General features: G+C 44.7%; 11 protein-coding genes across 11 annotated transcripts; 5 read left to right on the forward strand and 6 right to left on the reverse strand.

Annotated features, from left to right (window-relative positions):
• Window positions 1–362: 362 nt before the first annotated feature.
• On the reverse strand, window positions 363–851 carry VTP01DRAFT_5820 (uncharacterized protein; the record flags this gene model as incomplete). The annotated part of the gene is made up of 1 exon (XM_069384653.1): window positions 363–851. The coding sequence occupies one exon, from the start codon at window positions 849–851 to the stop codon at window positions 363–365; it is 489 nt and encodes a 162-aa protein (XP_069235054.1).
• Window positions 852–1,982: 1,131 nt separating this feature from the next.
• VTP01DRAFT_5821 (uncharacterized protein) lies at window positions 1,983–3,087 on the forward strand (the record flags this gene model as incomplete). The annotated part of the gene is made up of 2 exons (XM_069384654.1): window positions 1,983–2,772; window positions 2,840–3,087. The coding sequence occupies 2 exons, from the start codon at window positions 1,983–1,985 to the stop codon at window positions 3,085–3,087; spliced, it is 1,038 nt and encodes a 345-aa protein (XP_069235055.1).
• A 167-nt stretch (window positions 3,088–3,254) lies between these two features.
• VTP01DRAFT_5822 (uncharacterized protein) lies at window positions 3,255–5,228 on the reverse strand (the record flags this gene model as incomplete). The annotated part of the gene is made up of 7 exons (XM_069384655.1): window positions 3,255–3,950; window positions 4,007–4,258; window positions 4,314–4,442; window positions 4,512–4,636; window positions 4,715–4,755; window positions 4,817–5,054; window positions 5,123–5,228. 7 exons carry the CDS (start codon window positions 5,226–5,228, stop codon window positions 3,255–3,257), a joined length of 1,587 nt encoding a protein of 528 aa, XP_069235056.1.
• A 180-nt stretch (window positions 5,229–5,408) lies between these two features.
• VTP01DRAFT_5823 (uncharacterized protein) lies at window positions 5,409–7,071 on the reverse strand (the record flags this gene model as incomplete). The annotated part of the gene is made up of 3 exons (XM_069384656.1): window positions 5,409–6,322; window positions 6,411–6,466; window positions 6,527–7,071. The coding sequence occupies 3 exons, from the start codon at window positions 7,069–7,071 to the stop codon at window positions 5,409–5,411; spliced, it is 1,515 nt and encodes a 504-aa protein (XP_069235057.1).
• Window positions 7,072–7,342: 271 nt separating this feature from the next.
• Window positions 7,343–8,314, reverse strand: VTP01DRAFT_5824 (uncharacterized protein; the record flags this gene model as incomplete). Its single annotated transcript, XM_069384657.1, has 1 exon — window positions 7,343–8,314. One exon carries the CDS (start codon window positions 8,312–8,314, stop codon window positions 7,343–7,345), a length of 972 nt encoding a protein of 323 aa, XP_069235058.1.
• Window positions 8,315–11,678: 3,364 nt separating this feature from the next.
• VTP01DRAFT_5825 (uncharacterized protein) lies at window positions 11,679–13,004 on the forward strand (the record flags this gene model as incomplete). The annotated part of the gene is made up of 6 exons (XM_069384658.1): window positions 11,679–11,910; window positions 11,968–12,046; window positions 12,112–12,226; window positions 12,284–12,364; window positions 12,424–12,435; window positions 12,507–13,004. The coding sequence occupies 6 exons, from the start codon at window positions 11,679–11,681 to the stop codon at window positions 13,002–13,004; spliced, it is 1,017 nt and encodes a 338-aa protein (XP_069235059.1).
• Window positions 13,005–14,365: 1,361 nt separating this feature from the next.
• VTP01DRAFT_5826 (uncharacterized protein) lies at window positions 14,366–17,258 on the forward strand (the record flags this gene model as incomplete). Its single annotated transcript, XM_069384659.1, has 9 exons — window positions 14,366–14,492; window positions 14,610–14,654; window positions 14,746–15,406; window positions 15,515–16,046; window positions 16,122–16,364; window positions 16,435–16,539; window positions 16,591–16,761; window positions 16,823–17,035; window positions 17,124–17,258. 9 exons carry the CDS (start codon window positions 14,366–14,368, stop codon window positions 17,256–17,258), a joined length of 2,232 nt encoding a protein of 743 aa, XP_069235060.1.
• A 165-nt stretch (window positions 17,259–17,423) lies between these two features.
• VTP01DRAFT_5827 (uncharacterized protein) lies at window positions 17,424–18,525 on the forward strand (the record flags this gene model as incomplete). Its single annotated transcript, XM_069384660.1, has 8 exons — window positions 17,424–17,456; window positions 17,523–17,545; window positions 17,630–17,756; window positions 17,830–17,947; window positions 18,015–18,121; window positions 18,197–18,246; window positions 18,300–18,395; window positions 18,456–18,525. The coding sequence occupies 8 exons, from the start codon at window positions 17,424–17,426 to the stop codon at window positions 18,523–18,525; spliced, it is 624 nt and encodes a 207-aa protein (XP_069235061.1).
• Window positions 18,526–18,689: 164 nt separating this feature from the next.
• VTP01DRAFT_5828 (uncharacterized protein) lies at window positions 18,690–19,242 on the reverse strand (the record flags this gene model as incomplete). Its single annotated transcript, XM_069384661.1, has 3 exons — window positions 18,690–18,867; window positions 18,951–19,014; window positions 19,086–19,242. 3 exons carry the CDS (start codon window positions 19,240–19,242, stop codon window positions 18,690–18,692), a joined length of 399 nt encoding a protein of 132 aa, XP_069235062.1.
• A 141-nt stretch (window positions 19,243–19,383) lies between these two features.
• VTP01DRAFT_5829 (uncharacterized protein) lies at window positions 19,384–21,033 on the forward strand (the record flags this gene model as incomplete). Its single annotated transcript, XM_069384662.1, has 5 exons — window positions 19,384–19,785; window positions 19,856–20,013; window positions 20,079–20,220; window positions 20,282–20,576; window positions 20,633–21,033. The coding sequence occupies 5 exons, from the start codon at window positions 19,384–19,386 to the stop codon at window positions 21,031–21,033; spliced, it is 1,398 nt and encodes a 465-aa protein (XP_069235063.1).
• A 167-nt stretch (window positions 21,034–21,200) lies between these two features.
• On the reverse strand, window positions 21,201–21,967 carry VTP01DRAFT_5830 (uncharacterized protein; the record flags this gene model as incomplete). The annotated part of the gene is made up of 3 exons (XM_069384664.1): window positions 21,201–21,443; window positions 21,504–21,706; window positions 21,760–21,967. The coding sequence occupies 3 exons, from the start codon at window positions 21,965–21,967 to the stop codon at window positions 21,201–21,203; spliced, it is 654 nt and encodes a 217-aa protein (XP_069235064.1).
• Between the last annotated feature and the right edge of the window lie 653 nt (window positions 21,968–22,620).

Below are 22,620 nucleotides of genomic sequence, written 5' to 3' on the forward strand. Positions count from 1 at the left end.
GCGAAGAATGTTACCCTCAGATTGCATTCAAGAAAAAAGATTACTGTAAGAAAACTTTGTAGTGAAGATATGATCCTAACGTATTCCACAATTTTGATTGCGATAATGTGTCTACTGAGAAGTCTTCCGTCCTGCAAACATCAACAGACTTACATCGTCTGCATCTGCATTCTGATCATGCTGGTGCTATCATCATTTTGCTTCTTATTACATACATACGTTCATACAACCATTCATGCAAACATTTACAGCAATACAGCAAAGAGTTTATTCACAAAAGGAAAGAATAATCAGTAATTACAAGCTTTTTGCAAGCAAACTAGGAGAGGAAGGAATGTTGTGGGGAATCACGAGCTAAACGCTTATTCGATGGTAATCTTCTTGATTGGCTTGGCCTCAGCGTTCTTGGGCATGTCAATCATGAGGACACCGTTTTCGAACTTGGCCTGAATCTTGTCTCTGTCAATATTGTCGGGCACAGAGAGCGATCGAGAGAAGAGGCCTTCGCGACGCTCTTGGTAGCGCACATTATCCTTGGTGTACTCGTTCGAGAACTTGCTTTCGGCCGAGATTGTCAGAGTGTCGCTGCTTAGGTCAATCTTGACGTCTTCCTTCTTGACACCAGGAAGCTCTGCATGCACATGCCAGGACTTGTCGGTTTCGTAGATATCAACGGCAGGAGAAATGGTATTGACTTGACCTCCGGCACGGCTTCCGCGTTCCCAGACATCCGTGGAGAACGGTCTCGTAAGCTGAGGGAAGTCTTGGTAAAAGTGGTTGAAGAGTTGGTTCATGCGACGTTCGAAGCGGTCCATGGGAGTACCAAAGCTGCCCCAGTTGATCATCGACATTGTTGCTGTTGTTGACTGTTGATAGAGTACAGAACTTGATTGGGGTGCATCACCGCAGGCGAACTGCAATGCTTTATATATTTCTCGAGCTGTTCATGCGGAGATTCAATTTGTCGCATGAATTTGCCACTGAAGGCGAGCATACTCCACAATTTTCTCGCAACTTCCTTTGCTCCTCATCAAACAATTGGCCCGTTCACATCCATGTGATTACGAAATGGTACAAGCATCAACTACGAGTTTCCAGTAGCTTCTCGCAGATACATGGCATAAATGATGCATTAATTCTGTAATTCTTATGTAATGATATACACTGAATGCAACTGAAGATGGCCATTAGTCATCCAGGAACTTCCATTGATTTACTATCACAAGCTGGTCGTTTACATACAAGACTTTATTTGACTAAGCATGTATACTTTGTGTAACATTGGACTGTTTTAACTTTTAAAGATTCGAGCGAGTTTTGTTTCTTGCCAGACAAAAGACCACAAGCCCTTTCGCAGGATGCCTAATAAACCATGAAAGCATTTACATTTATACGCTTCCACCATATTCTACCATTTTGCTTTGTAAACTCTTAAGCTAATTATTAAGTATTCATATATTTTTTAGCTTTCTACTAGACGCCAAGCACATCACTTTGCTTGTTGTAGCTACCAGTTGGTAAGCTGCGGCAAATATCAAGGTTCAAGACGGAAGACAGTTGATCACTTTGATTTTTATCGGTTGTACCGTTCTACTTTGAATTTCACAAATTGATATTTTGAAGTAGGCCTTCCAAGAACAACATAATTATATCATGCACAGTATTCATGACGATGTAAACTTGCGTAATTTACATGTCAACTTATAGTGAAATCATAACTTCTGGCAAGAGCTTTGGGAATCATTTATATGTATCCTGCAATTGACTATCTTGCTAATAAGCTTCACATTCAAATACATAGTGATCTTCATGTATTAGATATTACGCACATACTTCTGTAAATTCAAAGTTTTCAAGAGGAGACTCGTTCATTGTGGACAACGTTCCCAGCCAGAGGATCTGAAGAATCGCAACGTTTGACCCGTACTTTCGGAAATGAAAAGCATGAAAGCAATTTTTGTCCCTCTTTTGCATTTTCATATATGGCCAGCGACACTGTCAAGGGACCAAGTCGAAGACGACCGGGGCTTGTCGTTATTTTGACGCTCGTGTCGCTAGCTGCCTTGGTATTCCTACTTCAGCTGTTTGCATCTCCAGAGTGCAATCTACTCTACGAATTACCACTCTCTGGCGACGGATTACCGGACAGCCTCAACACGCAGGCAGCGACGCAATTTCAAGGCGTCTCTTTCGACAACTTCAATCAAGAAAACGCAGAGAACACAAGCAGCAACGTATTGTTATTGTCTCTCTTATACCCGTCAGACGTTGCTCAGTTTGATGACTTCGTAAAGCTCATCCGCAATCTCGATTATCCAAAGTCTCGACTTTCTATCGCCTTTCTCCTTGTCAACCCGGTCCCAACGACCTTGCATGCTATCCGACAGCACATCCAGCACGCGCACCTCGGTTTTCCATCGAGATTCTATTCAAAAACATTCGATCACAACCTCGTTGCACTGGGCGACGAACCGATCTTTGAGCTACAACCGCTGTGGCTATCATCAAAAGCACGCGCACGCAATTATCTTTTACAGACCGCACTCACCAAGGATTACGACTATGTATTGTGGCTAGAACCATCACTTTCCGAAATTCCACAGAGTCTTGTGCAGGATCTCATCGAAACCAACGCAGATATAGTTGCGCCGAATGTGATGAAACGTTTGGATGGCGCCGACGAATGGGGCTTTGACCGACGGAACTGGCAAGAAACTGAACTGTCGAAATCATTGCATGGAAGTGTGCCCGAGGATTTCGTTTTTATGGAAGGCAAGTTTCCCCCCATCTAAATCCCTTCATGCTATTTGCAATATTTTCACTGACAATATATCTATAGGCTGGGTCGAGCTTACAACACATCATTTTCTCATGATCGACATGCCAACGGACACGCAGGTCAAAGTCCCATTGGATGGTGTAGGCTCCACCTGCTTGCTTGTGAAAGCAAGTATACACCGTGAAGGCATCAATTTCCCACCGTATCCGTTCCATCACCAAATTGATTCTGAAGGACTTGCGAAAGCGGCCAACGCAGCCGGGTATGAAGTTGCAGGATTACCGGGTTACAAAGTGTACGTACGATAACGTAAAGCCACATACATATTTCAAAGTGGATGTTCTTTTTCTTTCTGTTCTTTTTATTTACAACATGTATAATACGGGTATGAAGTAATATATATATTTGTTCAATATCTGGCACTCGTCGCTGCGTTCTAGAGGCCTGCCTTGCTAAAACCAGTGATGCAATATCTTTAATCAATGTAGATCGCATTTTCGATGCTCGATCCGGGAACGGTAGAATCGGCGAGACGAGGTCGTTTGGGTTTTCGCTCGTCAGCATTCATTTGAGGGACTTTTTGTTGCTTATCTGAGGACGACTCGTCTTTTAAATTGTCCGTTCGTTCTTTGAGCGGTTTCAGTCTGTCAGGTGAAAGCTTTGGGTATATGTCCTCGTCCTCTGGCCAAGTCCACGTGCCACTTTCGCTTGAACTAGATAGCATGGAATCCGTATTCCTTTTCCTTCTACGTTCTAGGTGCCTTTCTCGCCATCTCTGAGCGAAGAGCTCGTATTTCGACAATGTTTTTCCTTGCATGTCTTTGTTATCCACAGCTATTTCCTTTTTCTCCTTTGACAAAGCGATAAAATTCTCTTCAAACTCCTTGTTGTCGCTTAGAGAACCTTTGGTGACGCTGGACGCTATTGACATGCGATCTGATGAATTACAATCGGTGCTGCTGCTGCTTTCATTGCTTATCGCTTTGCTGCTACTGCAATCTTCAGTTGATGCATCTAGCATGGCACCGTGCGACCGAATGTGACTTAGCATATACTCTGCCGTGGTCCATTTCTTGCCATGGGCTACGATAGGCGTAAATCGTTTCGGCTTTATGGCTTTGCAAAAGTCAACTATTTCTGCAAACGACGAGTGGAAGGAATAAGGCAGCGTCTATTGACGAGTGAGTTTCGTTGGTCCCGATCGAGGCATTTTACCGTGCAACTTACAATCCGGTTTGGCACTGGACAGCTTTTTGGAAAATCTGTGCGCAAAATATGGCTGACAGGATCAAGTGCTCTAACGTGATCGCCTGTTACCGGAACAGGGTGGATAGTCGTTGTCCTGTAACTATGTCGTCTGCAGTCATTTCGCCATTGGCATGAATGGAATCTTGATTCGTCTGCAATTGTCGAAAATATCTGTGCATAAATGGGATTTAAAGCAGAGTAGAGCTTGTATCGCTCAGGTGATACGTGAATCTATCGTAATTTTAAGCAAACGTTGCATATATATACTTTCAGAGCGTGCTTCTACCTTTGTGTTGTATTTTTCCGCCACAGCAATCCACAGTTCTTCAAATCCAAAAGTCCAGAAATCAAGGTAGATGTGGTGATTATCTGGTAGAGACTCAATAGTTTCAACCAAGGCATCTATGGAACGATCCTTTCGTTGTTGGAAAATCCATAGTTAGAAAGATCCATTTGTAGCAGCTAGTATCTATAAAATTCTTACCTTGGTAATGAATTCCCGAGTTTGCGGATCACAATGCGTTGTATCCATGTACAAGTGATCGATTGTTTTTCCTTCCAAAATACTGGCGATTTCGTCAACAAAGTCCGGTTCAGCTCTTACATCACCTTAGAATAAAACGAAAAAAATGAGCTTCTCCTTATCCACTCGTGTGCAGGCATCCAATGTCAGACTAGTCTAAGTACCGGTATAAAGGATATTTCCATGGCAACCCTCGATAAGAATCCTAGGCAATGTTGTAAAATTATCAGCCCTCTTGTTTGCGACATGGAAATACGAGACATTACATGACTGCTCCGGGGCAATGATTCGCAGGCAAGTAAGTTACATTGACTTTGCCATATTCCAAGGTATCCAAGACGAACGGTTCCAATAACGGAGACGTCTGCAGGCAACCGCGCAGGTGCTCAAACTTGTTCCTGGAAGACTTGCTCTTGTCTTTGAGACGTAGCAATATGTCTGCAGTTGTGTCTGAGCAATGGACTTTGTGAAGGAATTGAGGTGCGTCCAAGCCTTGGGTGTGGTCTGTAGTGCGAGGCAACAAGATTTAGAAATGTCAGGAACCAAGCGTTCACTAGTGTTTGCATAGTTACCGGCGTGGACGTGGGTTAGAAAGTAGTAGCGAACATTGGCGCGTGGCGTGAAACGGTCAACTGCTATGGAAGGGTACTCCCGTAGTTGGCCGTCAAAAGTGCTCATACAAATAAGGCCAAAACGGACAAGTGAGTTGGTTCGTGCGCACGCGTGCGCGACCACCATACAGAAAAAAATTGAATGATGCTCCGATAGATCACTGCTAAATGGGAGGATTTCTTGTATTACTGAAGAACAAACCGTAATAGAAATACACGTAATGGGTATCAAATTCATGTTGCTATTCTAAGATGATGATGATGATGATGCCGGTACGGAAGATGTCGGTACAGCGTTTATGTGTGTACTCATAGCTTTTACGGCTCTGATCCGACTTTTCCATCGCTCAAATGTGCCACGCAGAGCCCATTCCATAACGCCTTCCTTCCACACAAGGTCATGTCCTTCTCCATCGAGTATTTTTAGCCGGACGTCGCGAAGCCCATTTGCTAATGCTTCGATGGCTCGCAACGGGATAAGGCCGTCCTTGTCGCCCCAGACAGCCGTTACTGCCATTTTGATATCCGAGTAATTAAACCCGAATGAGTGATATTTTTCCAGAGCGATCAAGACATCGAGCAATTGGCCTTGGCTGTGTGGCTCGCTCATGCGCAGCTGGTTCATGGCAAAATACAAGGACATGTGTCGAGGCCTGACAGCGTGTCGAAGTGGTCGATGTGGTGGGAAGTCGGTGGGAAGATCGAAATTGTCTTCTTCCAAGGATGCAAGGAGCTCGTCTTCTTCCATGGCTGTCATCCACGATACATCCGTCATGCTCCGCTTTCCTGGACTCGTGGCTTCACTGGATCGAGGTGATGTTTCCGAAAATGTACTTCTATGATCTGCTTCGTCTTGCGTTGACGTTGCTGCTATCGCTGTGTTGTTTTCCTTGGACATTGGCGGTGCAGTTTTGTTAAACATCCACATTACATCGAGTGCAAGAGAGACTGTTCGTGTGACGAGCGCTGCAGGCAGTCTCCTTGACCATTTGAACGTATTAGCAACATAAGTGGAAACCCACGGTGATATTAGGAATAAAGGACCGAGGACGCGGCTCGGATAACTATGCGCTACTGCCATGGCAAATACTGTTCCGACAGACTGAGCGATGATGCTGAAACGACGGATATTAAGATGGTCTGCCAATTGAATGATGACTTCTGCAATTTGTGGTGCCATAAAGAGAATAAATTGTCAATTCCTTTCTTAGAATCCCGTCCCATGAATCGGATAGACTAAAAACCCCACCTGCCCACGCTATTGCATTGAACTCTTGAGCATTGCATTCTTCACTTAGTCCGTATCTACGAGCACAAGAAGGTTTAGAGGCTAACAGCCATTAGACTAAAAACAACTGCGCTTACCCTGGACGCTCAGGCCAAATCATGTGAATATTGTATCGAATTGCAAGTTCTTCAAACATAACACCAACGAGTCGAGTACAACCGTGACCGCCGATGACGAACGCTGGATGTCCATCTGGCGGACCGTACTCGGCAAACCCGACCTTGACCGACTTCAGTTTTCCACCAGGATACTGGAATGTCTGATGTATTCTCGACTCTCTGAGTATATCAACACGTGGTACACGAGCAAAAGCAGCGGTGGTAGGGCTTAGTGGCGAACGAGTGCTGCTGCTGCTGCTGCTGCTGCTCTGACTGCTGGTCAGCGACGGTGGCGACAGCGGCATACGATGCGGTAGCGATGGTGAGGAAGGAATGGACGTGCTGGTGGATACTCTGCCGGGTTTGGTGCTGGTGGTGCCATCTCGACGAGCAGTAGTTACTACTCGTTGCTTTGAATCGTTGCCAGGTAAAGGTGTGGAGTGGGATCCGGTTACAACGAACGTGGATTTTGCAGGATCGCCGTCGAGAAACTCAAAAGACAATGGGTCCTCCCCGGCCTGCATTCGGTCGTTGCTTATTAGCTTTTTGGTTTTTAGTGTGGAAAAGGGAAGTACAAGTTCCTTCCAGGTACAGCTTGTTCTTCATTGCCCGATATCCATGCAAATTGATCGCGTATTGCCAAACTCAGTTGCTGAAAATATGTGCATCTGTTTACTCTACATCTCAGGTCTTTGGTCTGAGCTTGCCAGCGTCAATATTGTGGCATGCGCTTTATTATGCTTGGTAGTTTTACAGTTATGATTTAGATAGATATTACAAGTAGCCGAAAAGTTACTAGTTTACAAGAGGTTGCACGATTTGATGTTCGTCTGCTGTTGGTTTGCTCTGCCTTTTGAGCCATTGCAACGACGCGGACATCCGGTGGACACTTGATCTCTTCCGCTTTCGGCCGGCTTGCGCTGTGGAAGCAGTAGGACATGCAGATTTGAAAAGAGTGGATACGTGCACTGCGATGAACGCAGCTGTGAAATATATGTCATTTTTGGGTTTTGTTGATGAAAAAGACGACGATAGTGCTGATGACCAAGATGCACTTCTGGATGCTGCGTCTGCCTGTGCAAAAGTGCTGACGAGGTAGCCAAGTTGCCACAATGGTTGGTTAGTTGGAAGCAACCTTTCGTCCGACGTGACAAGTTGAGATCCGGTGCGTTCAACGCGCAGCGATTTTGTCTTTTTGGTAATAGCAACGCTTGGTCCGTAATGGGCGGCGGCGGGGATGTCGACGTGACACACAAACTCGTTGTTACCATCGCCGCTGCTGTGATCTTCACGAGCAACTTGCTCACCGGTGCTATCGTTTGCTTCTAGCAATATCCGATAATTCACACTTCGTAGGATAGGAACAGCGGCATAGTGAGTGTGCTTGTATCTTCTTGGACGAGTATCGCTGGCAACAAATGTGGCAACGCCGTCATTCATGTTGTATTTGCAGAAAGAATAATGTGTTGTTGTTTTGCCTCTTCCTTCTTGGTCCACCACGGTGGTCAATTGGAATTTCGACAGCATAATGGGTACAGTTATGCATTTGAGACGATGGGAGAACTCTGAAATAGTGTGCAGCGATGCAACTTCGATGCCGGGCAGGCTCAGAATGTAAATGATCAATTCGTCAGGAAGGCGCTCCAGCAATGCGGTCCGTTCGTCATTTGTCATATGTGAGCAGGGTTGCTGCGATGTATCTGCCCTTGGAAATGGCTTTCCAATCCCAAACATAGAGTGCGGTATCCGTCGTAACAAGTCCAGCATGCTTCAATGGATGAAAGGAGATGAGAAATCAAGAAGAAATCAATGCTCAGCTGGATATGAAGGAAAACTTATTCCATGGGAAAAAAGAGAGAAGAGAGTTTAGGATGGTTGCCAGGAGGTACAATGGGGTAAGCGGTGCGTGACGCTCCAAGTTGTTCTTTTATTTGACCGATTACGGTGTATATAAATATAGCATGTTCCAAGAAAAGCATATCCTTGCATATTGACCCCGGAACGACAGAATCTTTTAAAAAAGGAATACCAGGTGGTGTCACGTTTTAACGTTCCACGGCAGAGCTCCTGCTTCAAACCAGAATCGCATCTTTGCTATTGCCAAAACATCAACAAGTTCGAAGTCCACATGTGCATACCAAAAGCGGCGTACATGCATCAGTCGTGAGTTGTGATCCGCATGTGGTAGCAAAGATAAGGACAGCATGTCTAATGCCTGTCTTTACGCGTTCTGACGTATCACGATTCTCGATAGCCAGGGGGCCATTCAAATATATTTTTTTCCTTTGGCTCTTTAAAAATCGGAGGTAGCCAGAATTAACATGAGTAATCAACCTAGCCGTCCGTACTGAACATGGTTCGTGTTGCATGTTATCTTATTGCCTGGAAGGCTGCGTTTCGTAAACCTGCGCAAGCCAGCAATCAACCATGAATATCTACGCACTTTGTTCTTTGCCACAAATAACAGTCGATCTCTGTTTAAAGATTCCACGTAATTGACATTCCGTTGTAGTAAATGTTTGTCCGATCCACATAATATAACCGACAATAAGTAACCATCCAATTGACGCCAATGTCCTCAATTCAGACGCGTCTGTCTTGTGCGAGAAAAGAAGAGAGGTCATCAATTACTTTGATAGTTGCTTATTTGTGTTATAAGTGTTGTATGTAGAAGATGTTGCGAAGGAAGAGAGTCCATAACATTTTTTCAGCAGACACAGACCCTGCTCCCAAACCGGGCACATTGGCTAAATTAAATAGCTCGTCTGACAAAACCAGTTTGTATCGTGTTACCGGGATCCACCGAAAAGCTAGAGGAAGAGTAACAAACCATAAAGTCGCTACGACGGTCCGAAATGGTTCCGGTGCTGATCTGGCGGAGAATGCTCTTAGTCATATCGCGTTAATAATATCACTCAATGCACTAAGCAGCAGCAACAATGGATGATCTCCTTTTGCATCCATTCGACATTTTACAGCGCTTCAAATGTTTCGATTGTACCCTTGTCTTCTCGCTATTGCTTTGCGGTTTTCAATTCGGAGGAACAGGTTTCACTTGCAGAGTATCACAACATTTTTGGGAAATCTATATATATATTTCCGACTGCCCGTTTGGTTTAGCAATACATTGGTGGAGAAACGCATTGGTCGTTTATTTAATATCTCTCCCTATCGATTGAGTAAGGGAAAAGAAAACACAATTAGAGAAAGGGGGTTATCCGGCAACAGCCGACAGATGATCCCGCCGAATATTGGAAGCCTTGTAACTTTATTCTGTCTTGCTAGTTGCAGTGGCTAGGAGAAGGGATAAATCCATGCCCTGATTGATGAAGTTAAAAAAAAGTAAAATGTCTTTTCCTGGGCCAAACCTCCTATAACGGGTATTCTATTGTTCTTTCGTCGTCGACAGGCGTGACAAACGCCAGTAAGCAAGATAGGAGGGAAAATAAAGTTAATACCGCCCTTTACCCCTCCCGCCCACCCAAGGTACAGAAGTAAAAGGCAGCCGATCTGGTTTTTGTGAACGCACTTGTACTTGGACGTGCACGTATTCATTTGGATACTTGATATATAAAGGTTCCAGGAGCAGTGGAAACAACTGCGTCAATGACTGCATGGATATGCTGACCGAAGACTGACTTTCCAATGACACAACAACATTGTTGCAGTCTAAATTCCTTTCACCCATCCGAGAGGATATGCGTTGATGATTGGCTTACGCTGTCTTTCCGCATCAGCCCTGCGCAACGTAATACAGAACGCGACACAGAGAGTTACCATTGAAGAGATTTGGGTTTGCATGGTCTGATATACTTGGTTTCTACAATTGATTGATGACTATATCATGGCAAGCTGATGACTATGTATATATGTCATCTGTGCTAATGCGAACGTATAAATGTTCTGCATACACGCACATAGCTTATTGCAAAGCAGCACAGCAGCTTGTAGATGATCAATGCGCAACATCGACAAGACTGTCATGTGAAGTCGTATACAACCTCAAGCATTATTTAGGTATGTCATCCAAAAGTCAGGGCAAATGCTCATATCGCGGGAAGATCAAGAATAGCAGCAAAGCATTTTAATTTGGGTTATCTTTTTGGATTAAAGATAGAAATGTTACCATACTCGTAATATGAGCAAGAAGGCTGTGCAATTGATGCGAATGAATGGTTCCAAACGGAACCATTCACCGCAAGACGCTACCTTCAAGAATTTAAAAAGATATTGATGGCTGCATTTGCATTGTAGAAGATTGCGGATGCTATACTCTTATTTGCCTTTTCAAGATATTGTCAAACTCGAGACCAAGTATCATGTGCTGCGCCTAATACAGTACTAAGTTACTAGATCGTGGTTTCACAGGCTCATTGCAACAATCAGTGCATGTACAGATGACCAAGCTACGGTCCTTTGTTTCCCCCTTTTTCCGTTTTCAACATCATCATCCGAACTATGAATGCGCGTGCAGCGTAATATGACTGTTGTGAAAAAAAAACAAAGTGTGCAACATATATAGTTTGCACGGAGAACATGCCTTGCGCATCACTCTCGGTGGGTGTAGGTGTGACCCTATCAGGGAAAGGAGGCATCTTGAGTTTTTATTTTCTATCCGCTTTCGATGCTACATAGAGCAGTAATATATTTTTTAATGGCACGACCATGCATTGATGATCGACCTAAATTGACTTGGCTTCCTCTACGGTGCCGAGATCGTTCCAGATAGACCGGCTTTGATGTGTCAAAACCACGTCACTGTATCTTTCCTGCACCTGTTCCTTAAACCCGACGTAGCAAAAGAGCCAGGAGTCGCGCCTGTACAGGCTCGACTTGGGTCCCACATGCTACAAGGAGGCAGAAAGACAGCGAGAAAAAAGTCATTGTAAAATAAGGGGTCAATTTCTTACCTTCAAACAAGCACTCATCCCGGTTGTGGCTACATCCGTAGCACAGGAAACGAGGAGTTGGGAGGCAAGTTTCTTTTGATCCATTTTCTCCCTCCTGGACTACGCACTATGGGGACGTGCGAAAAGGGAGAAAAGAAAAAAGGCTCTCAGAGGGCTATATAACAAGCGTTACTTTACCCTTCCTCAAAGTACAGAGGTCATTCTGTTCCTCGATTGTCGACATGGACGCTAATCTACCAAAGATTCAATATGCAATGCAGCCGGATGCTTCCGAGCTTGCCACTCAGTTCATTTCCCTGATCTCCATTTCTTTGCTCTGCCTGCTTTTCGGTCTTAAAACTTTCAATGTACAGTACAAGTACCTGACTTACTCCCGCTGGCTCGTTATCGCACTTTATGTACAGTCATGGGCTTTCGTTGTTACTGCCATTTTACTAGTTTCTACAAATAACGGTAAATATTCTGATAGTCAGTTTCGAGCTTACATGGGTACTTATGTGTGTGGATCAGGTAACTCGCTATCCTGTGTCCTGTCTGAAATGGCATGCGACGTCTTTTATGCAGGAACGAAAATTATCATCTACTTTTGGTACTATCTGATGTATACTCCTTTTTCAGCCAACAATTCGTCTAATCATCTCATCGCGGTAACAGGCTCATTGAGAAAGTGTGGGTTGTCTCTGCTGTCCGCAAATCGCGCATGCAAACTTGGTCTTACAAGTTCCACCTTGGTCTTATGACTCCATACATTGTTATCTTTGGTCTCATGGTAAGAAAGCCGAAGTGGTTACATTTAGCAGTATCGCTGATGCAAATTCTCGCGTAGGTGATGTTCCACATTGCCGAGTTGCGAGAAGATGGTACTTGCATGATCGGTTTGCAACCCATTGCCAGTATTCCTCTTCTGGTACGTTCGAGTTGTATACAGGAACATTTAATCACATATAACTAACCTCCATGCTTTAGACTTATGATTTTGTATGTTGAAAAAGAAGAAAGGAAAAGAAAATCCTACCAATTGTCTAACTTGCTGCCTACTTTGTATTTAGATTTTCAATCTTTACATGACCCTTCTCTTTGTCATGCCCCTCATGAAGGCTGGCAGAAACGTTATGGGTGACTTCAAAACAACTCGTTTGCACGACGTTGCTCAGCGCACCCTTGTTGCTTCCGTTGTGTGCTTGTTCGCCTCCCTAACCAACATCTTGGTCTTGGCTATTCTTGGTGGTCGTGAACGCGGTGTCGTCTGCTTGCTTTGCTGCAACCTCGACATCACACTCAACGTTATCACTATCCATTGGGTCACAAGCAACCCAGCTGGCAAAAAGAGCAAGGATATCAACACAACATCCAATCCGAACGAGACATTCAATGCTACGTTCTCCGTTGACCACGATAAGTACAAGAACAAGGGTGAAGATGAATACGGTATGGCTCGCGATAGAAACCTTAGCAACGGCCGTTTCGTCATGGTCACTCCAAAGGAGGATGATCAGGGAAGCGACTCATCCGCTCAAGGATCTAGTACTCACAAATCCGCCTACTAAACCCTCGGCTCCTTTACCCAACATGAACTTCCCTCCTCCGCCACCTATTGTTCTCCTTTCCTGTCCTCCACTTACTTTTTATTAACCGTCTCTAAAATGATTATTTCTTAGTAACGAGTATACATAAATCTTAGCTTGTGTTCTTGGTAGAAAACTATATGTTGCTTTTCTGTACATTTTTAGATTCAGTAGTCGACTTTGTCTGTTCATTTCGCTCACAACTCCTCAAAAGTACTTACATGGCCGATCTGCTATTACAGTACTCTTCGTCTTCTTTTAGAAGCTTAAGTTGGTTATAATTCTGTAGATTGGAAATATTGATAAAAATGCTTGTTTCTTGTCCTAACAAGCTTTATGCTTCGTGCGATGAAGACGTATGATGTATATTTATCGTATGAAGGCCAATACAGTAACTAGAATGGAGCTCATACCGCGTCGTTACCAGAGACCCATCTGTGTGCTATTATGTGTATCTTACAGTATGAAGGTAAAGGCATACTCCTTGGTCTATTAAATCTAATTTCAATGTAAATTTATATGGCAATCTGATTTAACAGTCGCCATCTATATCTATTGGACGGTTGATGCATCTTGTTGCATAACGATCCGTTTTACCCATGCACTTGGAGCAAATCCTGAATTTTTAGATCTGCTATTCACTTGTACTTGCCTGTTTGAAGTATAGTAGATTCTCAATGGTTTTTGGCAACTAGGAGCGAAGCATTTAAATGCCTTCGCAATCTTTTCTAGCCATGATCTTTGGAACGTCATAAGAAGTTGCTGATCTCTGCAGGGACACTTCCGGTAATACCATCGGCTACTGTAGCATTCAGCTACAATGTAAACATGAAGGGCAGCTTGATCTGGCTTTGCGCCGCTTCTGTTGCAATGTTTTTAAGCGGACAATGCAACTCGTATTCGGAATTTTTATTGTTAAAACGGTTTTGCATAGCATCGACTTCCTTCCTGCGTTCAAAGCTGCAAGGCACTTGGTGATCAATCGTATTGGGCGTTTGAAGCCAGCTTTTCTTATTAGCCGTCGATGCAGTGTGCTTCTCCTGACTTTATATAATTCAGTGTACCCGCATCGCTCTGAACCGACTGAATTATCGTCCGCATTTAATTTCTACTTGTAGTTTCGTTTCCAACAATTATTTTTCTGTAAAGCAAGTTTTGCATGCACATTCAGCCATGCTTAGATGTATGTAGACATATGTACATAGAAGAGATTAAAACAAGCCTTCTGCATTGTGCGGAGAGAAGTGAGGATCTAAACAACATTCCACGTTATATTTAGCCAACGAACCCCCTTTTTTATTTGCTTTCTTTTCTTTCCACCACATCCCGCCCCACCCCCATTGATGTCCTTGCCTGCTACGCAAGCACTGGATATCTGCCAAACAGAGTACTGCCAAACAGCAGCAGCTTCTGTTCTCAACTACATTGATTTCAATGTGAATCCATGTGACGATTTTTATCAGTATACTTGTAAGGATACACCTTCTCTCCCCTCCTAAACCCTCTGCAGAGCGAGGGAAAAAGGGAAAAAATCTCCCGGAAACGCAAACGGTACTAATCCCGAGCATCGATGATATGCACCTGTAGGCGGCAGCTGGCTAGCCAACGTCAGTATACCCGATGACAAGTCAGGTAACATGGGGACGAAAAAAAATCCTTTTGCATTTCTGGAAAGAAGACAGCAGCTAATTCTCGTCTGCCGCGTTCCGAAATACTACAACAGCTGTTGGAACGTTGAACCAAGTCAACGACGATAACATTGATTCCATCTATGCGCTTCTGCAAGGAACCTATGACGACATGGTAGCAAAGAGCATTGTTGACCCGACCACCGACGACTTTCAGCTTCAATCGCAGAGAGAGTTGGACGAGAAATTGTTCAAAAAGTTGCAGACATACTTCCAGTCATGTATGAATGTAGAACGAATCGATTCTTTGGGAGCTACGCCCATTTATCCCAGCCTTGCGTCGGTTTTTGCATCTCTTCCCGACGAGGACAGCGACAAGGCTCCTGATAGCAAGCTCCTGACACAGTTGCTCATCGCTTCGCACGACACTGGCAGCAATACGCTTGTGGCAATGGGCGTGAACACGGATGACAAGGAGCCAAATATGAACGCCGTCTGGGCAGATCAATCAAAGCTAGGACTCCCGTCAGAGGAGTACTATTCTCAAGAGGAAGCCATGACAATTTATCAGCAAGGATTGAACGAAATAATGAAATATATCCTTGCCCATCCGACGCCGGATGAGCCCCTGGCATCGCTGCGCCTGCAGCAGTCGGAAAAGGCAAACCTTAGACTGCGTTCGGAGGACGAGGTGACGGAAATGGTCGGACGAGTCATTGCATTTGAGAAGGAACTAGCGAAAATAGTGATGAAAGAGTACGTCGTCGGTCCGAGTTCGCTCGGAAATTTGACAGCTTGTTTCTACATTTCTCTCTCCCCCCCCCCACGTGCGCTGCTAACTATGCAGAATTTCTGACCTGACAGGGAAGACCACCGGGACCCTCTAAAGACGTACAACCCCATGACCCCATCCCAGCTTCAAGAACGCTACCCGTTTATCGAATGGGAGACTTTGCTGCGTAACTATATACCAGACGACAGGGCGGTTCCTGACAAAATTGTAGTCAATGCGCCTTCGTATTTTGAAAAGCTAAATGATTTGTTACAAAGCGGTAAAGTTACCATGGGAACTTTGCGAGACTATCTGGCTATCCGCGCAGCTGGCAACTGGATTTATACCTTGGACACGCATACCCGCACTTTGCTTCACGAGGTGGATAGCAAGATCATCAGTGGAGCGTCCGAGCTCAAGCCACGGAAACAAGAATGTATCAGTAACGCAAACGATGCCTTGGGTCACTTGGTTGCTAGATACTTTACTATTACTAAATTCGGCGGCCGAAAGGAACAAGATGCAGTCGAGGAGATGATCCGCCTCGTGCATGAAACATGGCTGAACAGATTGGCCGATATTGACTGGCTTGATAGTGAAACTAAGGAAGCAGCGATTAACAAGGTAAAAAAAGAATGCGCTTATGGAAATCATACGAATCGAATACTTAGCTATCTACCCGGCTTTGCGGATATACAGGTCAACAAGATCAAGCACAAAGTGGCCTACAGCACCATTTCTCCTAACGAGCAATCGCCCGAGTCCCTTGACGCTTATTATGCAACTATGAGCATGACAGATTCATTTTTTGAAAATGAAATGTCCGTTCTGAAATGGTCCAGAAATAAGACATGGAACCGCATAGGTCAACCTGTGGATAAGGATGAATGGGATATGATGGCGCAAGAAGTGAACGCATATTACAGCTTGACGAACAACGAGGCAAGTTTAAATGGAAAGGCTAGCTTGCGAAGAGTTAGCTGACAGTTTTGACAACGGCTTTTCTTTATAGATGGCCGTTCTGGATGGCATCTTACAGTACCCGGTTTACAACCCACATTGGCCAATCTATCTCAATTTTGGTAGCTTGGGCATGGTCATCGGCCACGAGCTTACTGTGAGTTGCAGCGTGTATGTATCAACCAAGTGTTTTAACTTTTACTGTTAGCATGCATTCGATAACGCGGGACGAAACTACGACGCAAACGGTGAATTAGCTCAATGGTGGACGAATGATACAGCTGCTCGATTCCAAGAAAAATCACAATGTTTTGTCTCTCAGTATCAGAACTTTACAGTGCAGGGACCCAACAATGAAAGCCTCAATGTGAACGGAAACGTAAGGATCCAACTAACTTTTCTATTATTTCTCCCAAACTAAATATTTCCCTGGCGCCTAGTTGACACTTGGCGAAAACCTTGCAGATAACGGAGGCATAGACGTTGCGTACCAAGCTTTCAGACAGGCCTGGGACGGTGGGCAGTTATCTGATGGCAAGCAAGTCGACAAGTACCGTCTGCCTGGAGTGGATTTGTCGCCGGAAGCGCTTTTCTACGTGAGCTTTGGACGGCTCTGGTGCAAGTCCGTTCGACCGCAATATGCGGCGAAGTTGGTAAGCAAAGAGAAAGGGGGGAAAATGAAACACGCATTGTCTTTTGTTCGGCGCGTTGTTGTTTGCTCAGATCCGCTCCCCATTTTAGATATATACAAGCGAGCACTCTCCCGATCGAGTACGTGTGAACGGAGCGCTGCAGAATTCGCCCGAATTCTCGAGGGTATTCAACTGTCCTGTTGGAAGTTTCATGAACCCGGAGATCAAATGTCACATTTGGTAGTAATAGTAGCGGATAGATGTAATGACGCTAATACAAAAAGAATTGTGCATGATGAGCCCTTCTTGGTCTTTGAAAAACTTGTGTCACCACATGATCTGCGACCTTTAGGTCCCCTCCGTTCTTGCAACTTCCTCTTTTTCTTTCCCGCTTATTTTTCTTTTCAGTATGTCGTCTGGACGCAAGAAGGTGCTTTTGAAGGTATGCGCTTGTAATCGTACATTCCTGTAATCTCGAGGCATGGATCTGAGCTTGGTGCGGGCATAGGTGATCATTCTCGGTGATAGCGGGTAAACGCAAAACTTGTCCTCCACCACTGTTACCTTTCCCTTCCTCGCAAGCCGATAATAACCGATTTATTTCACAATGTGTAGTGTCGGCAAGACATCGCTTATGAACCAATACGTCAACAAGAAATTTTCCAGTCAGTACAAGGCTACGATAGGCGCCGACTTTTTGACAAAGGAAGTGCTTGTCGATGACCGTCTTGTCACTATGCAGGTGCGTGTACTAACATGGAAACCGGATCTATTTCATGTATGTAGTATGCGCGTGTTCTGAAAGTGACGGGTAGATCTGGGATACAGCAGGTCAGGAACGCTTCCAATCCTTGGGTGTCGCGTTTTATCGGGGCGCCGATTGCTGCGTTTTGACATACGATGTCAACAACAGCAGGAGTTTCGAGTCTCTAGGTAACTTTTAATTCATTTGACTTGTATTCGATTTCACAGGCTAAGGCGACTGTTTTCTGTCGCATAGATCAATGGCGCGACGAATTCCTCGTCCAAGCATCTCCTCGCGACCCAGAGAGCTTCCCTTTCGTTCTGTTAGGCAATAAGATCGATGTAGAGGAATCCAGACGAATGGTAACAGGAGGATGAAACAAGGGGAAGATAGGAATATTCTCGAACACTTACGGATGTAATTGTCAACTTTTGCAGGTGTCGCAAAAGCGTGCAATGGCATGGTGCCAATCCAAGGGCAACGTCCCGTAAGTCACATATCACTTATGTGTAGTATTTGCTCTAACCCACAAATGAATAGCTACTTTGAAACATCTGCTAAAGAGGCCATCAACGTCGAACAGGCTTTCCAGACTATTGCTAAGAATGCTCTCTCGCGTGAGACTGACGTTGACATGTGAGTGACAAACGAGAGGAAAACTAAACGCGAAACTGACATAATTTGTCGTATGTACAGCGATTTCCCTGATACCGTCCATATCTCCAACAATGGTCGGCAAACACCTGAACCTGGATGCGCTTGCTAAAGGTGGAATAAACTTAATCTTACACACACACACGCTGACACACGCACGCACGTACACACATGCAAGGTCAAACCAGTCTTTTTTCGTCTCCTCTCTTTCTCTCTCTTTTCTTTTTTCTATACCTTCTTTTTTTCATGCAGCTTTAATCACGCTCTATTAAACATTTATTCCCTAGCTCGTACAACAGGTTCCCATGCGTCGATCTTGGGTTTGGTGGTGCTGTAAGTTCTAAAGGCTTTGGAGGTGCCTGTAAAGTTGGGGTTAGGCTGGCCCCACCACTTCTTGGGTTCAAGCTGCATGTCAGTGGGAGGTTCCTGAGTGATTCTGGCGAGCCACATGTGCCTATCAGTAGCGACCATATCAGCATTCTCTGTTCAGTTTGTTGTTGTCGTTGGTGTCTGTGCTAGGAATCGTAAAATATTTACCAAGCAGGGTCAATATCTGCACTGTCAGGGTCGCTGCTAGCGAATTCAACCCAACGTTCACGACCTGATTAAGAATACAAAAACAAAGCTTAAGTATACTATTCGTTGTACGTCGAAATCAATCGTGAAAGCTACCAGAGATTTCGTCGTTGTTTTCAAAGAACTTGTTGCCGTTTCGGTCGGTGCCAACGAGGATACCCCACTTGGTATCGTGAATGTTGTTCATTTGCTTAAATGCGCTGGCGGGACCGGCCTTGATAACGTTGCGGATAGTACGTGAGATGGTCGACATTGCGTTAGAGCGGGGAGGGAAGGTCTAAAAGTACTAAGTTCCGGCAGGCGACCTTTAACTTTTGATGTTTGGAACAGAGCCTTGAATTTTGCGTCACGGCGGAGAGTGTATTTGATCAAGCTGGAGGGCCTCGCTCCCTCAATGCCTAGATGCACTATGGACAGCAACGAAAATGGCAATAATAGCACTTTGGAGCAATCGCCAAAGATCAACGGCAACGATACCCACAGTGATACAACAAAGGAACAGGATGCTTCTGTGCCGTTAGAAGACACACAAAACGACTTCAACTGGGACGACGAGGAGTTTGGAAAAGAACAAGTTAACCCGGCTATTGCTGTTACAACGGATAATGTGGATGACGACGAATTCGGCGACTTTGATGACTTTGCAACGCCAATTGAAGCTGAAGGAGACGACGACTTTGGAGACTTTGGAGACTTTGAGACAACAGAAGAATTACAGCAAGAATCATTTGCTGACCAAGACGACAAAGACAACGATGACGAGATACCCAAAACACCTACTAAGACGGAAGAGTATGTGCGTATTGATGTTGTCAATGATTCTATTAGCATCTCAATGTACTGACATGCGGTGAAAATGGTGCTAGATACATATCCTCGAAGCTGGATCAAACCCTGAAGAAGCTTTCGGTCGTATAGCCGATATATTTGCAGAAATGTGGTCTAGCGGTTTTGAAGAGCAAATACAATCACCTACTGGACTTGAACAACCTACTCCCAAGGATACCTTGTGCACAGAGCGCAGGTGAGCATTCTTTATTGTTGGGAGGAAACGGTTGTTATGTGAATTGATGGCTGATAATTTATCAGTGCAAGTTTGTGGGATAAGCTCTCCAGGGACTCTGTGTTCTATAACCCTATCACCGGTGCAGTCGGCCAATTCCAGTGGACGCGGTCAGAATCAAACAGGGCATATCTGAGTGCATTAGGTGTTACTGTCAGCTACGAAGATGTACGTTGTTCTATGTGAAAATGTGCTGACAAGAGTAAGCTAACGACGATCAATTTTAAAGACCAGAAAATCAAGCAATGGTTATCCAAACCAGTCATCAACGAGCAATGGATATAGCAAACGACCGCATTCAAATTATCTGGATACAAAGAGCAAGAATGGATCTGCAGTGAGCGTCGCAGGACAGCTAGATAGGCGGCTCAATTCAGGTCACGCACGATCAGCATCCTTATCTGGCGTCAACGTGGCATTCAATGGCAACAACTACGAAGCTGAGAATGGCAATCGAAAGATCGTTGAAGAGGAACCGGAGCTTGACATCGATATTGCCAAAGCATACTGTGAATTAACAGAGGGTACCTACCTAGAATCGGTGGAAGTGTAAGGAAAGAAGCTAATGAAATTGATCTAGAAACGATACGAGTATTCCCCAACGAAAAACTGAAATCGATGATCACGGAGCTGTCTCGATTGCAGCGACAAGCATCTGAATATCTCGGATATCTTCTCGATCAACGGGAACAGTTGATGATGGACGCAGAAACATACAATGATCTAATCAGCTGCATTGTCGGTCACGCACAGCGACTTCGTGAGCAGAATGTAGGAAGGGACGCCAGTCCGGCTATGGTCAGCAAGAGGAAAAAGCCAAGTGGTCTTAGCATGCTGCGACGGAAACAAAACACGGCAACGCAGGCAACATTCAGTGCATCCATGGGTGGTGGAGTTGTCGGCGTAAAGCAGCAGCAGTCAGCAGCGAGTAATGCACCAAAGAAAGCAGCGTCGGCTTCAGAAGGTCGACGGTCCATGTAGAGTTCTCTTTTTTCTTAAAATCACCTGTATACATAGTATAATCAACCTTTACACGCTACATAATTACCAAAGTTTTGCAACTTAAAAATATTTACTGAAAGAAGGAAGAAAAGTAACCAGTTTTTAAAAGAAGGAAACAAGAGAGACTATATACAAAGTTTGGATATCTAATTTCCTTTGGCCTTTTCTTGGTCCAAGTAGGCTTTACGTTGCCGCAATGCAATGATTTCCTTGTTGACTTCGGCCTGCGCTTTTTCGATGCTTTCCAGTTCCTCCTGCTCCATCTGCACACAAAATGGTGCTACGGTAGGGTCCTTGCCATTGTATCGCCGTGTAGGTATGCCTGGCGATGATATGACATTGTTCTCCTCCATCACCCTGTAGCATGATTCAGACGGTTCGTTGAAAATCTAACAGCACTGTAATCAATATAATTTCGGTCTCATTTGTCGATCGAGTGTTTCAATTACCAATTCGTCGTATAAGAAGCTCGTAACAGGTTTATCTTTCGGCCAGGGACCTCCTGATGGATCGTCCTGGTACGGATGTAATCGAATATGGTGGTATAACTGCACTGCTTTTTCGTTGATCGCCGGTTGGAAATGGACCCTGATCATTACTTCAAACTCGCCCCATCCAGTTTCGTGAACTTCAAACGGTGGTTCCTCCACGACTTTTTATTTCACGTTAGATACATGCGCATGTGTATCGCTTTATTATCCTCACCTCGGACTGGGTCAGCGTATGTCTCGTGGAGTCGAAAGGTGACCTTTTTGATCATGAAGGTAAGATCGCCGTGGAACCCACGGATTCCAACAGTCCATTGATGTGTATGATCAGAGTTTGCCGATTTCTTGCCCGTCAGTGGTGATGCGACATTAAATGTGTAAAAGGGTACAGTGACGCTGACACCTTTCAATCGGCGGAGCGACATTGTGTGTGTATGTGTGGGGAGGAGAGGTGGAGTGAAAGAAGAACGAGTGTCGGATCCTGCGCGCACCACCATTTTTCTTTTCCACTTTAAATATTTAAATATCTCTCCTTAGTAGAAAAATGACCACTTGACCTGCCTTTTTTCGGACGTCCTCTTTAAGTAATCCATTTCCACTTTGAGACGTAGAACACTAATCTGGCTAGACTCGAGAATGGTTTTCCTCCTGTTATTGGCTCTTTTTTTCCAAAAAATCGCTTTGGAAGCCCTTTTTTTTTCTGGAGGTTGTAGCGATTTGAAGAGTGGGAGGAGCGCCGGGTTTCTGACGGAAAACTGTACTTAATTAATTTATACACCTTCCACATGCGTTGGATGGAAGAGTGTATAAACGAAATGGGCTACAAAATTAATGTTCACTTTTGGAGTTTGGCAGACAGAACAGGCACCAATCCAGGGAACTCGACTTTGAAAATTTTTGGTATTCAGTACCTGTATTCCCACCAAGTCCCCAGCCAGTGTCTTTGCGCGAAGCACATCACGACGGCAGGAGCGCCCGAGGCAAGCATTGAATTCACTTTTCTGTATCAAACCTTTGTATTCCCGAACCTCGCTGTGTTTTTGCGCGAAGCGCATCGCGGCGCCAGGAGCGCTCCAAC

This window comes from Rhizomucor pusillus (assembly GCF_041956525.1).
Source record: "Rhizomucor pusillus strain CBS 183.67 unplaced genomic scaffold VTP01scaffold_25, whole genome shotgun sequence".
Classification (NCBI taxonomy): Eukaryota; Fungi; Mucoromycota; class Mucoromycetes; order Mucorales; family Lichtheimiaceae; genus Rhizomucor; species Rhizomucor pusillus.